Raw genomic sequence first — 16,309 nt, 5'->3', positions numbered from 1 at the left:
ACCCTGTTAAGTGCTAGGCGACAATCCAAAAGGTTAATGGTTTACGCTCCTCCAGATGTGTCTTGGAAGGAAGGTATAGTGACTGATTGCATTCTGCAAGGTCGAGGTCATAGTCATGTGACCTCCGCAGAGTGCAATTCCACTCTGCAATACGTGTGGCATCACCACGAGCTGGGACAGACTCCATGGCAACTGGCTTCGTCAGCAGGGAAACTGAGGTTTACAGGAGGAAAGTCTGTTAATGAGAATCACACAGCCAGTGTGACAGCCTTTGTACAAGCTGATGCCTCCTCTCCCGAATTTTCAGGATGAGATCTCTGGAGGACAAAGGTCAATCAGGGTGAGTAGGTGTCCCACCCACAGACAGGATGGTTCCATCTCTAAGACAGGACACTTCAATTTCCCAATTCACTCATCTCTTACACATACAAACGTCCATGCAGATACTAGGTTGGGTTTTGTGTTTTTTTGTTTTGTTTTGCTTTGCTTTTGCTGAGAGGTGGGGGTGGGAGTGGTGGGGATAATTAGATTCTTTCTGGGTATGCCTTTGTTTTTTCTCCCTAAATCAGTGGGGTAACACATTGAAGTCAATTCTGGTCAGGACATGAAGAGAGAAAATGCAAATAGAAAGAGCCTAATCAAACTGTTTCTTAACCTCAGAGTGGTGTGAGACGGCTACGCATACAAGGCTTGTATGCAGCCTTTTCCGTCTTCCAGGACCCACCAGAACGGAGCTCACCCCCAGCACTTCAAATCAGAAGACTGTGTCGTGTTGAGAAGTAATTGGTTCCTTCACAGTCAGGACCCCAGATCATCAACTTTTACATTCATGTCAGTTCGATTGGAACAGCAGCGAATTTCCTGGGCTAGCTAAAAAGAGGGGTAACAGCTGGTATAACGGGCATTAATAATATAACAAAAGAAGGGGGGGGAGAAACTTTTCATTAGTACTTTTTGATGCCAATTTATTATTTAGCGCTTTGCCAATACTCAAAGAGGCAGGCAGTCATAAAACATTCAGAAGGACACGCTGGAACAGCCGATGCGTATGTTTTACCTCCGTTCCTTTAAGAAAGCCGGAAATCAGACGCCCTGGTGTTTATAGGACAGCAGTGTGAAAAATAGCTATTGGGCCAAAAAACTACTGTTGGAGGAGAACGCCTTAAAATTTATTTAGTTTTTAATTTTAACAATGGCCAGTAGGGAGGTGGACGGCGGATCCATAAAGTCCGATTCAGTATAAAAGTGAGTGAAGAACTGCTTGCAGATTTTTTACTCTGTTAGTATTAATTCTGCTTGTAACACAGGAGGTGACAAAGTCCACAGCTGAGTAAAGCCACCTGTCACATCTTTGCATTTAAGACCAGCACAGCAGATGCTGAAGAACCCCCCCCCTTCCCCCCGGGCAGGTAGTTTTGACAGGACCCTCGGGGACCTGGGATTATGTGTGCTGGAGTTACGTCCGGTGGATTCTCCTGAAGATCATCTACTAAATCACTGGATGAAATAAAAGTGGCTCTCCATGTGGAAGTTTCCAGAGACTGCCAGATCCTACTGATTACCTACTGCCACCTTCTACTCTGAGAAATGCCTTGTCCTTGAAAGGCAGGCACAGAGATCCCAGAAGAAGGAACTGTTCCTGGTGCAGAAAAGGCAGAAGTAAATAACTATGGAAAAAAAACAAACAAAAACCAACCCCAACCCCAAAAGGAACGTTAAAACCAGAGCTCTGTCCAGGAGCGGCTGTGTTGGGTGGGCTCGTCTGGCTTGGGGTGTCACTCAGCCCGTCTCTCTCCAGGTTTCCCTGGCGTCAGGGACTGCTGCCCTTCGTGTAGAGCTTGTGGTCCTTGATGTAGGCGATGACAGCGTCCGGGAGCAGGTACTTCACGCTCTGGCCCTGGCCCAAGGCCCGCCTGATGTACGTGGCACTGATCTCGTTCTGCACGGGCTCCCTGGCCAGGTGGATGTTGTGCTGGTATCTCTGGAGGATGGGCGATTCCGAGATGTACCTTTTATGGTCGTGGCCCGCCCGGCTCACGCACACCAAGCCAAACTTCTCCACGATCTCCTGGATGTGCGCGTCTTGCCAGAGGTCCGGGGTCTGGAAGGTCTTCAGGACGTCGGCCCCGCAGAGGAGCTTCAGCTCTGGCAGGGCTGGGAAGACAAGAGTGGACCCGGGCAAAGTCACCATGGGCTCACTGCCAGCGCAGGGGACAACATGCTTTGTCTGAAATGTTCATGACATGATTTGTCTTAGAATGTTTCAGACACAAATGTCTCAAGAGTTCATGATTTTACAAAAAAAAATCTCAATGAACCTGAAACCACTTCAATAAGCTAGCTGCCAAGGTTCTATCTTAGGGCAACCCCCTGTATGCCGTAAAACTGTACTCCACTGGGTTTTCATGGTTATTTTTTTAATTTTTCTCAGCAGATCACCAGGCCTTTCTTCCAAGGCACAACTGAGGAGACTAGAACCCCCAACCTTGTGGTTATCAGTCAGCTGTTTATTTGTTAATTGTTTACAGCACTCAGTATTATACTTTAATCTATTTTTTTAAAGTGTCTGTAAAGTGTTAAGTAATATTTTTTTTCCTCTTATAACGGAAATCTGTGGTTGCAGGACCTCATGAAGTAGTGGTCCAAAGTAGCTGGACTATACCAGGAACCCCATCCTCCAACAGAAAGTGGAGTTTGTGAAGCCCTCAGTATGAACGAGAGGTGGGCCTCGCTCAGGTAACTCACAATCTCACTTAAAACCCATCTCAGAAACTCATTTCCTAACACTCTCAAGGTCAAGCCTGAAGTAAAGTTTCGCATGGTAAGGCCAATTAGAAAGTATGCCTGTGTAACAGAAAGATCCCCAAGCCCACAGCTCGTGGCCTTCGCATTTTGTTTTCCAACCAAACAAGATTCTAGAATAACTAATCGTTGTGGCTAATCCTTTGGAATTTGTTCTAACAAGATTGCGATGATAAAATAATGCCTCACATTCATTAGGTACTTACTTCTGGGCAATAATAGTAAGTGCTCTATGTGGATGATCTAATTTGAGTCTCACAACATTATGGGGAAGGTGTTATTGCTGCACCTATCCTGCAGAAGAGGAAACTGGGGCACTGAGAGAGGCAAGTATCTTGCCTGAGGTCCACAGCTACACACAGGAGTTCATATTCAAACCCCAGAGGCCCAGCTTAGAAAGCAAGGATCTTAATAATACTTACCTCATAGGAACATCTTAGAGTTCATTAAGTTCATAAATACAAAGTCCTTAGAGCTGCACCCGTAACAGGGCTAAGGAGGATATGTATTAGCTACCATTTATTCACCCAGACATCTACCTAGTTATCCATCAGGCCATTTATTTATCTGAGCATCCATTCCATATTTATGAGGTATTTCCTAAGTGCCTAGACTATTAAAAGCAATAAAACTGCATTTAAAAATTTAATAACTCACGCTGTCATTAAGGTGGACTGATACTGCTACTCACAGTGCATATGCAGATTGGAGCTGTCCTGTATTGGTGAGGTTTTACTCACAGAATTTTTTATTAATTTATTCAACCACGACAGTTAAGCGAGAGGCCAGCATTTGACCTCTTTCACAGCTGGGTGGCTTCTGTGTCACCTTCCTATCTGGGAGCTCTGGTGGTGGGTAGTACATGGTGACTTGCACTTCTCAAACAAAGGCTGGACCTCTCTAGTGGGTCAAAGGCACCAGGGGCTCTGGGGGAAAAATATGAGTAATCTCCGTTTGTGCTATTTACAGCTCTGGAAATCCGCTGGAGGGTTTTGAGTTGGTTGTGAGTCAATGACAATGAGTTTTTCCAGTTTTCTGAGAGGTTAAAGGATGTACATGGATTCTAGAGTCTCTTGTGGCTGTGGGTAAACCCCTTCTGGTCCCTGAGGCTGAGAACAGAAAAAGACAACCTCTTCTACAAAACTTCTGTGTGCTAAGTTCCCAGCAAATGGTGCCCCTGTGAGGTACTCTTTGATTCCTTCACCATGCTAGGAAATCAAGGAACCTTGGTATGCAGGGCTTAAACGTGCTCAGCTATCAACTGATCATAGTATGAGAGGTCAGTGGTTCAAATCCAACAGCTGCTCTGTGGGAGAAAGATGTGATAACTGATTTGTTGTTGTTGTTATGTGCCGTCGAGTCGTTTGCGACTCATAGTGACCCTATGTACAACAGCCCTAAACCGTGCTCTATCCTGTGCCAATCTCATTGCCTCTGACAAACCCATCCCGAGTACCCCAGTCACTGAATCAAACCACCTCATAGAGGGTCTTCCCCTCCTGCGCTGTCCCTCTACTCTACCCCGCATGATGTCCCTCTCCAAAGACCTGTCTCTCCTTACAACATGTCCAAAGTATGTCAGACGAAGCCCCAGAATCCTTGCCTCCAAGGAGCAGCCTGGTTTAATCCTCTCTACGATGAATCTGTTTGTTTTCTTGGCAGTCCATGGTAGAGTCAATACTCTTCTCCAGCACCACAGCTCAAAGGCGTCAATTCTCCTTCTGTCCTCCCTAGTCATTGTCCAACTCTCTGATGCATAACAAGTGATTGCAAAAACCATGGCCTGTATCAGGCGCACCTTAGTCTCCAGAGAGACACCGTTGCTCTTGAGTACTTTAGAGAGGTCATTAACAGCAGACTTTCCCATCACAACACGTTTTTTTATTTCCTGACTGCTGGTGCCAAGAGTGTTGACCATGGAGACGAGCAAATGGAAGCTGTGAACAATCTCAATCTCTTCGCCATCCATCCTGATGCTACCGATTGGTCCAGTGGTGAGAATTTTTGTCTTCTTTGCTTCTATAAATATTTACAGCCTTGGAAACTCTATGGGAAGATTCTACACTGTCCTACAGGATTGCCCTGAGGCACTGCGAGTCAGACTACTACTCACTCTGGAAGCTTGCTCGCAAGATGTCACATACTGCCTTCTTTCTCCAACAAGTCATCAAAGATTTGTCTCCGGCTGGTGGTTCCTACTGCTCTGTGGTAACACTGTAGAATGGCTCACTTCGGTGTGTGCCTTAGATACAACCTCTAGACAGTTCCACTGCCCAGGCTCTCAAACGCAGGGTTTCTTCCAAGCCAAAGTCTATAAGATTTTTAGAATGTGTTAAAATACTAAGTCAGAGGTGTTGCATTTGCCACCCTTTGTCATCAAGGTAATTCTCACCTTAGTGAGCCCAGAGGACAGAGTCAAACTGCCTCATAGAATATCCAGTGCTGCAATCTTTATTATTAAGTCGAATATGACTCACAGCAACCCAGTGAACAAGATCTGAACTTAGCCCTAATCTGCGTCATCTTCACTGGTGCAGACTGAGGGTAAAGTATATTAATAAGTATTAATAATGAGGCAGAACACAAAGAATATAAGTAATCAGAGGTAAAGCAGGAGGCGAACAGTTCTCTGCCAACTGAAGCAAACTGATCTCTGCTTCCCAGTGTCTTTACTGAAAATTGCCAGGAAGCAAATCACAAAGAGAATTCAATGCAAACGACACTAAGCTTTTTCTATTGAAAACCTTATGCTTGACTCAGGAGGGAGGGGTTAGCAAGTACAAAACAAGAATCCTGTAAACGCTTAAGGATTGCCTTGAAGGATTAAAATGAAAATGGTCCCTATAGTTCTCAGCTGAATTAAACTCAGGTTTCTATAGTTCTCAGCTAAGTTAAACTCAGGAATTTTTTTCCATTGTCCCGGGTAGAGCCCTACACCCAGTGTTCCAGGAAGAAAAGTCTGATCCCAGGGCAACGGTATTTTGAGAATGGCTAACTACAGGGTAGGGCAAACAAGCAGATGTTTCTCGACTGATAACCTATGTGCCTTTGTTTCCCGACTGATAACCCATGTGTCTTGTGCTTTTCCACTGCCCTGGGGTTTGAACTCATTGTATGCTTAAGAATTTGTGAAACCACCCTATAGTTAATATTCCAGGAAATAGCTAACCACAAAAGTTGGGCAAATATACTGATGACTTAAGATCTGTCTAACTGCCATATGTGCTACGTGCAAATATGCTGTGTAAACCATGGGCGAAAACCGAACCAATGAATTCAAACTGTGCTTTTATCACCCAATGAGAAGCTGACACTCTGTTGTATCCCCCTAAAGTGTATAAAAAGAGCCAAAATTGTCTGCTCGAGGTCGACTCCTCTATCTCGTGCGAGAGATACGTGTCGGCCCGGAGCTCCGCAATAAACCTCTCCTCTTGCTGTTGCATCAATAGCCGGTGTCTTGGAGTCTTGGGTCTTCGCCGTCCGCTCGGGACAGTGTAGGGCCACCGGTCCGGGGGTCCATCAGCCTCAGTGACTACCCCTGTAAACATTTAAGGATCGCCTAAGTGCTTCAGGGTGAATTCCAGCTTGTATCTGCCTCCCTCATATCCTGATACAGCATTTGTTTTATTATAAATATTTAGAATGAAATTTGGCTTCCCACACTTCATCATCTCTGACACATTTGAGTCCACTGCTGCAGACCCTGTGTCAATCTATCTCACTGAGTCTTCCTCTCCTTTGCTAATCTTCCACCTTCCCAAATATGATGTCCTTTTCAAAAAAAATAGCCTGTCTTAGCAATATGCCCAAAATACGAGAGGCAAAACTTCATCAACTTTGCCAGCAAGGAATATTCTGGATGCACTTTCTCCCACACTATGTTTGCTCATCTGGCAGTCCGTGGGATAATCATCACTCTTCTCTGATGCCACAATTCAAATGCATTGATTCTTCTGTCGTCCTTATTCACTGTCCAACTCTCAGATGCATACATAGCAGGTGACTGGAAAGACTGTGGCTTGAATCAGGCACACCTTAGTCTTTACACTGATATCATTATCCTTTAGGACTTTGGGAAGATTCCCAACAACATATTTTCCCAATGTTACCCAGGCCCTTATCTCCTGACTGTTGGTACCAACTGTGTTGACTGTGGATTCAAGCAAGAGGAAATCGTGGACAATCTCAATCTTTTATCCATCTATCAGGATGTTGCCTATTGGTTCAGTAGTGAGGATTTTGTTTTCTTGATACTGAGGTTTAATCCGTACTGAAGTGTTCAGTACTTGATTCTCTGCAGCAAGCACTTCAGGTCCTCCTCACTTTCAGCAAGCAAGGCTGTGTCATCTGCATAACTGTAAAAGTTGGTGCTGAGCCTTCCTCTAATCCTGATGCCCCACTCATCTTCATAAAGTTCAGCTTCTTGGATGATTTTCCCAGCATACAGACTGAATAGATGTGGAGAGAGGAGAAAGCCCTAGTGCACACCTTTTTCAGTTTTAAACCACTCAGTGTTTCCTTGCTTTGTTTGGACAACAGCTTTTTGGTCTATGTATAGATTTTGTACAAGCACAGTTAAGTGCTTTGAAATTCTCATTCTTCTCGAAGTTAACCACCATTTGTTATGATCCACATAGTCAAATGCCTCTGCACTGTCAATGAAACACAAGTCTGCAGTCTTCTCATATTCTCTGCTTTCATCCAGCCAGGATTCATCTGACATCAGCAATAAATCTGTGGTGCCACAGCCTCCTTCTAAACTCAGTTTGACATTCTGGCAGTTTTCTGTCAATGTACTGTCCTAACCATTTTCGTACAATCTTCAATGATATTGTGCCTGCATGTAATATTAGTGATATATTTTATCATGCCCACATCTTTGTAAGGTCAGCAAATGAGAGGAGGACTTTGAACGAGACAGATTGAGACAGTGAACACAGCATTTGGTTTGAGCATGGTGAAGACATGGCAGAGACCAGGGCAAGGCTCCAATCTGCTGGTCATAGTGTCGAGTCACAGTCAATCTGACGCTACCTCTTCTTGTTGTTCTTAGATACTGTGGCGTTGGAACCGACCCATAGCTGACCTGTGGGTCAGCAGCACAACTTACCACAAGCCACCAGTGCTTCCCAATGACGATTTCTGCCGAAGCAGGCTGCTAGCTACATCTTCCTCCATCAGGGAGGCCAGTGGGTTCGAATCTCTAAGCTTTCAGTTAGGAGCTCAGTGCCTAAGAACTGCACCACCAGGGCTGCTGAGTGCTGTATCAACAGTGAACTCATCACTGCTGAGTTGGAACTGACTCGCAGCTGACTCTCCAGGGAGTTTTTGGAGTCAGAAAATTGCACGGCAGGACACTGTCTAAGTCCTTACCGACGGGACCTCTCCTGTTGTATGCTGTTATTGTTGTATAATGTCCAGTTGGAACTGACCCATAGCTGACCCTGCGGTGGGTTTTCAGAGGCAGTAAATAGCACGAGAGATTGCTCATCCTTCTCTTGCAGAGCAACTGGGAGATTCGAACTATGTGCTTTGGGTTAATAGCACAAGTTATTACCACCTAGTCACCGGAGCGCCCTGCATGTTGTACCTCCATTACCTCAGGCACTGAATCAATCTAACTCACCCAGGGTCTTCCTCTCTACCCTTGCAAGCATGACACCCCTCTCCAAGGACTGGTCCCACCTTGCAACTTGTCCAAAGTACGTCAGACAGAGTTTCACAATCCTTGCCTTCAAGGAGCAGCCTGGTCTCACCCTCTCTACGATGAACCTATTTGTTCTCCTAGCAGTCCATGGTATATTCAACACTCTTCTCCAGCACCACAGCTCAAAGGCATCAGTTCTCCTTCTGTCATCCCTAGTCACTGTCTAGCTTTCTGGGGCATAGCAAGTGATTGCAAAGATGGCCTGGATCAGGCGCACCTTAGTTTCCAGCCTGACATCGTTGCTCTTCAGTACTCTGACAAGGTCTCTGACAGCAGATTGTCAGCAAAAGAGAGGAAGACTCTCAGTGAGACAAAGTGACTGACGCAGCAACTATTAACAATGGGATGGAGGACTGCAGAGACGGAGGACAGGGCCGGATAGGGTGGCGATGAGAGGCAGTTGACTTGATGTCAACAATCTGTACAGCAGTAAATAGCTAGGTCCCTCTCTGTGGTCTGCTGTGTAGATTTTGAACTGACAACCTTCTGGTTAACAGTCAAGTGACGACTATTTGCATTTCTCAGAGACCAGCGTTTCCAGGTTGGAATCTTCAGTGTAAACAGAAACATACGCAGTACGTTCTCTGCTCTGGGTGTGTGGAGAAGGAATTCTTCCCTGGTTATCACACTGTGTGGGTCAGACGGAGTTGGGTGGTTGGAGGTGTTGGTGTCATCTACCCTAGACTGTCACACCCAGGTGGCCCAGAGTTTGGCAATCTGCAGGACTCTGTGGGTGAGCCCAAGGAGGACTTCACATCACAGAGTGGTGGGTAAAGCCAGGCTCTGGCAGCCAGGAGATGCTGCGTGAATCATCGTGTGAGCTGCGATCCTGGAGTGCACACAGCACACAGCAAACATGCAGCACACAAAATGGCCCATCAAAAATATGTCCCTGGTAACACACATGCCATCTCATGAAAAGCCACACTTGTGAGGAGAAAAATATCACCTTGCGCTTTTAAACCACTCTGGCTTTTCATTCATATGAAAAATGTTTAATTGATGCAGAAAACAACAACATTCATTGATAGTTCTGCTGTCTAACAAAACAAGCAGGCAAAAAGCAAACAAGCCAAAAAGCACTATTAATATGAAAATATATGTGAATGCATACTCACAATTTTTACACTATTGAAATCATTAACATATGGCATCCTAATTTGTCTACTTATAAACCATTCTTCATGTCATGAAAATCTTTTGTGTAGATCCTTTTCCTTGTCTATACCAACCCCATTCCTGTAGAGCCAGTTACATATCATCATAGCCCCTCCATTAGGTTTCTAGCACTGTAAATCTTAAATGGCTCTGGTGGCCTACTGGCAAGAAACTGTGGTGTAATTCCAAGGGTGTGCAGTTTGAATCCACCAGCTTCCCTGTGGAGAAGGATGGGCAAACTCTTTCTATGTGATTTGTTGCCTCTGAAAAACCTGCTGGAGTGGTCAGCTCTGACTCTATGAGTCATGGGAGGTGACTGTTCATCTCTCTACCAAGGAGTAACTGGTGGATTTGAACTGCCAGACTTTTGATTAGCAGTATGACATGTTATACAGTATATCACTTGTATTCTTGTTATGTGTAATGAAAATATTCACTTATATTGAAATATTGAGGTTGCTTTTCTTTTCAGCCATTGCAAACACTGATGTAATAAATATTTTTGGTATAAAGCTTTGCCTCAATTTTAAAGTTTTTCCTTGGCCATATTCTAAGAAGGAATATTTATTGATCAAAGGGCATGAATAATTGTAAAACCCCTGATACATTTCAGTAAAAACAAAAGCTGATTTTCTTTTCTAATTTTTAGAAATGTTTAACTCATTTCATTTCTAAAAACAAAGAGTAATTTTACATTACGTTAATGATTTCTGACAGATATGACTTAATGCTTGTAGCATCAATAACTGCTGCTCCTAACAAACATTCTTAATAATTCCTTAAAAAGTATGAGTAACAAAACAGCTATGAGATAACATCTCACTCTAGTAGCAATAGCAAAATTCAAAAGAGAAGCAAACAACAAATGCTGGTGAGGTTGTGGAGAAACTGGAACTCTTATTGTCTGTTGGTGGGAGTGTAAAATAGTGCAACCACTATGGAAGGCTGTATGATGCTTTCTCAAAAAGTTGGAAATAGAAATATCATTTGACCCAGCAATTCTATACTGGGAATATACCCTAAAGAAACCAGAACTGCCACCCAAGCAGATATATGCACACCCATGTTTAAAGCTGCATTGTTCACAAAAGCAAAGAGTTGGAAACAACCCAAGTGCCAATCAACAAACAAATGGCTAGAGATACTATCGTATATTCACACAATGGAATACTATGCTGCACTGAAAAACAATGAACTCATGAAATATTAAAAAAATGGGTGACCATGAGGACATTATGATGAGTGAAATATCTCAGTCACAAAAGGACAAATACTGCATAATGTCACTGTTATAAAATGGACTGACACAGGGATTGGGGGAAAACTAAGAAAAGAGGGCATAAATAATGTACATGGCATTGAAACAGATGAAGGAGAGAACTGTATGAAAGGAATATATGATTAGGTATTATTGGCATGACAAGAGTCCAGAATAAGAGCTGCATAGTAAAGTAGACTGGGCGGGAGGAGACACACGGATGATTGTGTAACAACGAAAGAATATTTTTGGTTTTTTCCCAAAGAGAAAAGCGAACTGGAGGGGAGGAAGGGGAGTGAGGAAAATGTGCAACAATGAGTGAATGGAAATCCAAGTTCTCTATAAACTTTTCATTAAAATCTCAATTAAAAAAAAAGAATGGATAAGAAAAAAAGTTTCTGCCAAACATTTCCAATTCTTGAGATGTTTTCATTTAAAATTTTTTTAAATTTATTTTTTTTACCGCAGTCTTAATTAAAGTTTATAGAAAAGTACAATTTTCTTTCATTCATTCATTATTGCACATTTTTTTCTCTCTACTCCCTCCAAGTTCACTTTAAAAAAATATTAATTCGGCGAGCTCTGGTGGCCTAGTGGCAAGAAGCTGCACTACAATCCCAGAGATGTGAGGTTTGAATCCACCAGATGCTCTGCTGAAGAAGGAGGGACAATCTCCTCCTGTACCAGTCAGAAATGATTTGATGGTACACACATTTAAAAAAAAGTAATAAAAATTAAAAAAAATATTAATTCATTGCTGCATAATTTCCTCCTTCTCCCCCCCACTCCCCTGTGTAAAATATATTTTAAGGCGTTTGTGGAACAATGTGCTGCTAACCATGTCTTCAGTGGTTCAAATCCACCACTGGCTCTTAGAAAGAAAGACGGGCAATTTACAGCCTCTGAAAAGCTGCAGGAGGGTCAGTAATGAGAGGGTTCCATCTCAACGGCAATGAGTGAATGAGTAAGACAGACTTATTCTGTGAGGATTTACTAATGCACATATGTTAAAAATTAAAATGAAAAGGAACTGTCTCACTTTTAACTTTTCTTCATTACTATGAACACATTTAAAACTAGAGCTACTCTCTTTTGTTAAATCTGTATTGTTCTTTTTGAAAGGTCTATTTTTCTTCAGTGCAAATGTTCCGTTCTTCTCAGTTATTGGAGAAGAGAACAAAAATGAGTTGGATGAAAGGCAAGAAGAGAGAGAGAGGGATAAGGAGAGAGAGAGAGAGAGACAGAGAGAGAGAGAGAGAAACAGCCTAGCATCAAGCAGAGTAGACACCAATCTCATAAAAAAAAGTGCAGTGAGACTGGGAGGAGGGAGAGTGCCCATCTGAGGGAAAGACAGTTTCTGACAGAGCCCCCAGGAATAGGGGAGAAGGGTGAGCCAGGCAGAGAGATTCTGGAAGCATCTGCAGAGGGGTACAACTGATGATGTCTATTTCCTTGGCATGATAGTCACTCTGCTTCCTCTCACTCGATGAGGCTCCAGCCTCCTCAGTGGCTTGGAGCGCCCACTTTCTACTATTTCCTGATTTACTTCATTGCTTTTCAGTCCAGAAGTATCCTCTAGCCACAGCTAAGCTACTTGTCCTACCAGTGCTAGTGCAGGGGGTCTCCTCCTCCAGGAAGCCTTCCTGACTAGTGCTGAGCTTTCCACATTCAGGGGCCTGTCTCCTCAACTCTGGGCAGGGAGGGGCTGGCCTGGTTGTATCTGCTGTCAGCCTGAGCCCAGAGGCTGGTCTGGGAGGTACTCAGGGGAACCCTGCTGGGAGGGACAGAAGTGACACAGAGACAAAGCAGAAGGCTGAGGATGGAGCCTGACCACCATCCCCTGACAGGGAGGGATGCCAAGGAGACCCTGCAAGCAATGGAGGAGAGAGGGCAAGCGAGACCAGAGGAGTGACATGAATATCACTCAAGACCAAGAGAGCAGAGTTTGGGGATTAGGGTTTTTAGCAAATTCCTGTGAGTGGTCCTTTTTGGGCAGCATTTGGGGAAAGTTGCTCCTTTAGGACGTGGTTGTTGAGTGTGCCACTGAGTTGAAACTGACCCTCTGGCTGGTCTGCAGAGATTGTAAATCCCATGGGAGGAGACGGCCTAGCTTTCTCCCAAAGAGCAGATGGTGGATTAGAACCACTTGCCTTTGGATCGGCAGCACAACTCCTTAACACTAGGCTACAAGTTGTTGTTTGCTATAGAGTTGGACCTGACCCACAGCTGACCCTCCAGCAAGTTTTCAGAGGCAGTTAACTGCACGAGAGGAGATTGCCCATGCTTCTCTGTGGAGCAGCTGGTGGACTTGAACAGTGTGCCTTCGGGACTGCAGCACAGCTTCTTACTACAGGGCCACCAGAGCTCCCTCAACGCTTCTAGAGTGTCTTGAAATAATTTTTGGAAGAGTATATTTCCCACTCTGCATTCTGGGGAGCACTAGGTCTGAGAAATTAATGTGCACTAAAGTAAGATTTCACACTCTTCAAGTTATAAGGGTCGCTATAAGGTATGTCTGTATCTAAGTACGGTAAAGACTGCGAAAAGTGTTGCAGAAAATAAATGATGTAGGTTTTATTTAATCTTGGCCTCTGGAAGCCTGATCTGGAGATACGGAACCACGAGGTCAAGCCTGGAGCCACTGTAGGAAAACCCACAGACTGGCCTTAGGGGATTCTGGCCCCACAGGCCCCTGGCTCCCTGCTCGGACCTGGTCCTGCTTCAGTGCCCACATCACCTTCCATGTTCCTCTCTGCCTGTGTGAGAGGCCGTGTTTCAGGTTCCCAGCCGTCAGGGCTGAGCAGAACAGAAAGTGACCTGAAATCCCAGCCAACAAGGCTCTACCCCACCGGAAGAGCTGACCACAGGACAAGAAATGCAGGATTATGAATGAAAAGAGCATAAGCCAAATCAGCTTTAAATTCCCTCAAAAGTAGGTTTCCTTATCTGCTTCTTTGTAAACCATTTTACGAAGCTTCCAGAATGGCTATAAAAGGTCAGTGTCTCTGCTGATGTTTCATAATGGCACACTGAAAAGGCTAAAGCTTTTAAAAAGGACCCCAGCACCCCTCCCAATTGATCCCTGTGCGGCCTTGAGTGTAATCCATGTCACAAGTGCAAATCACAAGGAGAGGTAAGCTCATGTGGGGCACAAAGTGCCAAATTAGCATAACAATTTATAAAGGGTATTGGTGACAGCTGCTGGTTTATCCAACCTTTCAATCTCACAGGCAAAAACTGGGCGGGCCTGATTCGTCCCAATCCAGAGCACTGGAGTCAGGTCCCCAAGACTGCACCGTGGGGGTTCTCTCAGGAATGCAGGACATCTCCCTTCCACGACAAGGGGGTCAGCACCCACCTGCAGAGGCCGGGCAGCGTGGCTTGTGGCCAGGGCCTTCCATCAGGGCCAGGGATCTGAGCAGTTCGCTGTGGTGGTGCCTGCATCATAAACACAGGGCTCAGCTGCCTGCGCCCTCCAGCCCCCACCCACAGTCACCCGGGGGATCCTGGACTTAGACTTGGTCAAGGTCACTCGCTCTCCAAATACCCAAAGGGCCTTCTGTGAGCCCACGGGCTCGAGCATGTCAAAAATGAGGAGGGTGGTAGAGCACAGGGCAGGGTTTAGGTGTGCTGTTCATAGAGTTACTATGAGTTGTACTTGACCGTGGCTAACAACCACCATCACCCGTGTGCCAGGCACCATGCCAGGTGCTAGGGTGGGAAGCAGATGCCACCAGGGTCCTCACAAAGTGCCCTGTTCAAGCCAGCTCACTGTTCAGTGAGGGGACCTGGAATGACTACAAATCAACCATTGTCTTTCAGTCTTTCTCACTTTTTAATCAAGGAGATCAATGCTTAGCAGCAGATGAAGACAAGAGCTATGGTGAAGCCGGCAGAACTGAGTCAGAAAGACTCTCCTGGTTTTGTCACTTAGATCATCTTGGAGCCTCTTGTTTTTCATTTGTAAAGTGGGGATAATAATACCTACTTTTGAGACTTTTGTGAGCGCAAATGAGCTAACAGACACTGAGCACCTGTATAGTGCACAACCCCCAGCTCACTCTCAAAGGATGGTTATAAGCTTGCAAATCAGAATTCACCAGGATGGAGGCCAAGGGTCAGGGCACCGGAGCCAGACTGTCTGGACTGAGTCTCGCCTCCCCAGCTGGCTGCTGTGTGACCCTGGCTATCTCCGTGTGGATGTTTTCTCATCTGCAAAATGAGGAAAAAATGGAAACAGCTACTTCCAGTGGTGATGGCGAAGATTAAAGACGTTCATACACTCCAAATCTGTTGGGCAATGTTCATTCAGTGCTGTTTAAAATAGGATTATACGTAATATCATCTTGGCATGCCTGACTTTTTTCTAACAAGCTATCTTTTTCGAATGAGGCAGCACCTGTTCCTTCTTCCTCTTCCCCCCACGCTTTTTAAAAAAACCCAAAACACAACACAAACCACAGGGAATCACGACACGCTACTTCTCCTAACACTTTCATCTATTTTTTATTTACTGTATTATGCATTTACTAAGAGCCGCAGTCCCAGTGACTTAGTGGTAAAGGACGGTGCCGTCAACTGAGAGGCGTGACTGTGGAATTTTATCAGCTGCCCCACAGGAGAAGGATGGCCAGTCTCCTCCCGGGTGATTTACTGGCTTTGGAAACCCACTGGGGGCTCCGCCGTGGGCTGCCTCAATGGCACACATCAACAAGAGGAGTGGAGTAGGGAGTTCTGACCGCTTGTGGGTAAGGAACTGGGCTGTTCCACCAACTGCTGGGAGAAAGATGAGAAATCTCCTCCTGGTTATTTAAAGCCTCTGAAAACCTGCTAGAGGATCTGCTCCGAGTTGACTGTGACTCGACCGCACATAACAACAAAAGCAAAAGAAAAACAAACAGTGCAACAATGAATGAATGAAAACCCAAAATCTCTGTAAATGTTCATTAAAACTAAGAAAATAAAACAATAAATTTAAAAAAAAAAGAAAACCGAAAAGCAACATAACCACCCACCCCCTGTATTTGAGAGTTAACACCCAATACAAAAAGCACTTGCTTTGCAGCCAGAGGGTATGGGTTCAAGTTCAGACTACTAAAATCATAGGCAAGTTACAAACAGCATTAGAGCCTTCTAACGGCGTGTAAATTAGGTATGGAAATCACAATGAGCCCCACCTACCTTGATGCCCCCAAGATCACAGTGATGAAGTGTTTTTACCCTCTAAAACTTTGGGGAAGTAACCCATGGCTGGTTATTATGGAGGAGTGCAAGGTCAAGGTTAAGGTCTGGAATGGGACCAATGGGGTTGAAATTATTTTTTTTAAATTATTAATTTCAATGAAAATTTACAGAGACTTCGGATTTCCATTCATTCATTGTTG

At 44.7% G+C, this 16,309-nt stretch overlaps 1 protein-coding gene across 1 annotated transcript in view; it reads right to left on the bottom strand.

The window, feature by feature from the left end:
* Positions 1-1,810: 1,810 nt before the first annotated feature.
* Positions 1,811-16,309, bottom strand: part of NMNAT3 (nicotinamide nucleotide adenylyltransferase 3) — a 102,257-nt gene continuing 87,758 nt past the window's right edge. The window contains exons 3-4 of the mRNA XM_006900347.1: positions 14,284-14,363; positions 1,811-2,154 (exon numbers count right to left, since the gene is read on the bottom strand). Of these exons, the coding sequence (XP_006900409.1) occupies positions 1,811-2,154; positions 14,284-14,363 (424 nt within the window). The remainder of the gene's footprint in view (positions 2,155-14,283; positions 14,364-16,309) is intronic.

The sequence above is a fragment of the Elephantulus edwardii genome, unplaced genomic scaffold, assembly GCF_000299155.1.
Source record: "Elephantulus edwardii isolate Elephantulus edwardi_28Jun2011 unplaced genomic scaffold, EleEdw1.0 scaffold00281, whole genome shotgun sequence".
In the NCBI taxonomy this organism is placed as follows: domain Eukaryota; kingdom Metazoa; phylum Chordata; class Mammalia; order Macroscelidea; family Macroscelididae; genus Elephantulus; species Elephantulus edwardii.
This window is presented reverse-complemented; position numbering and strand designations above follow the sequence as displayed.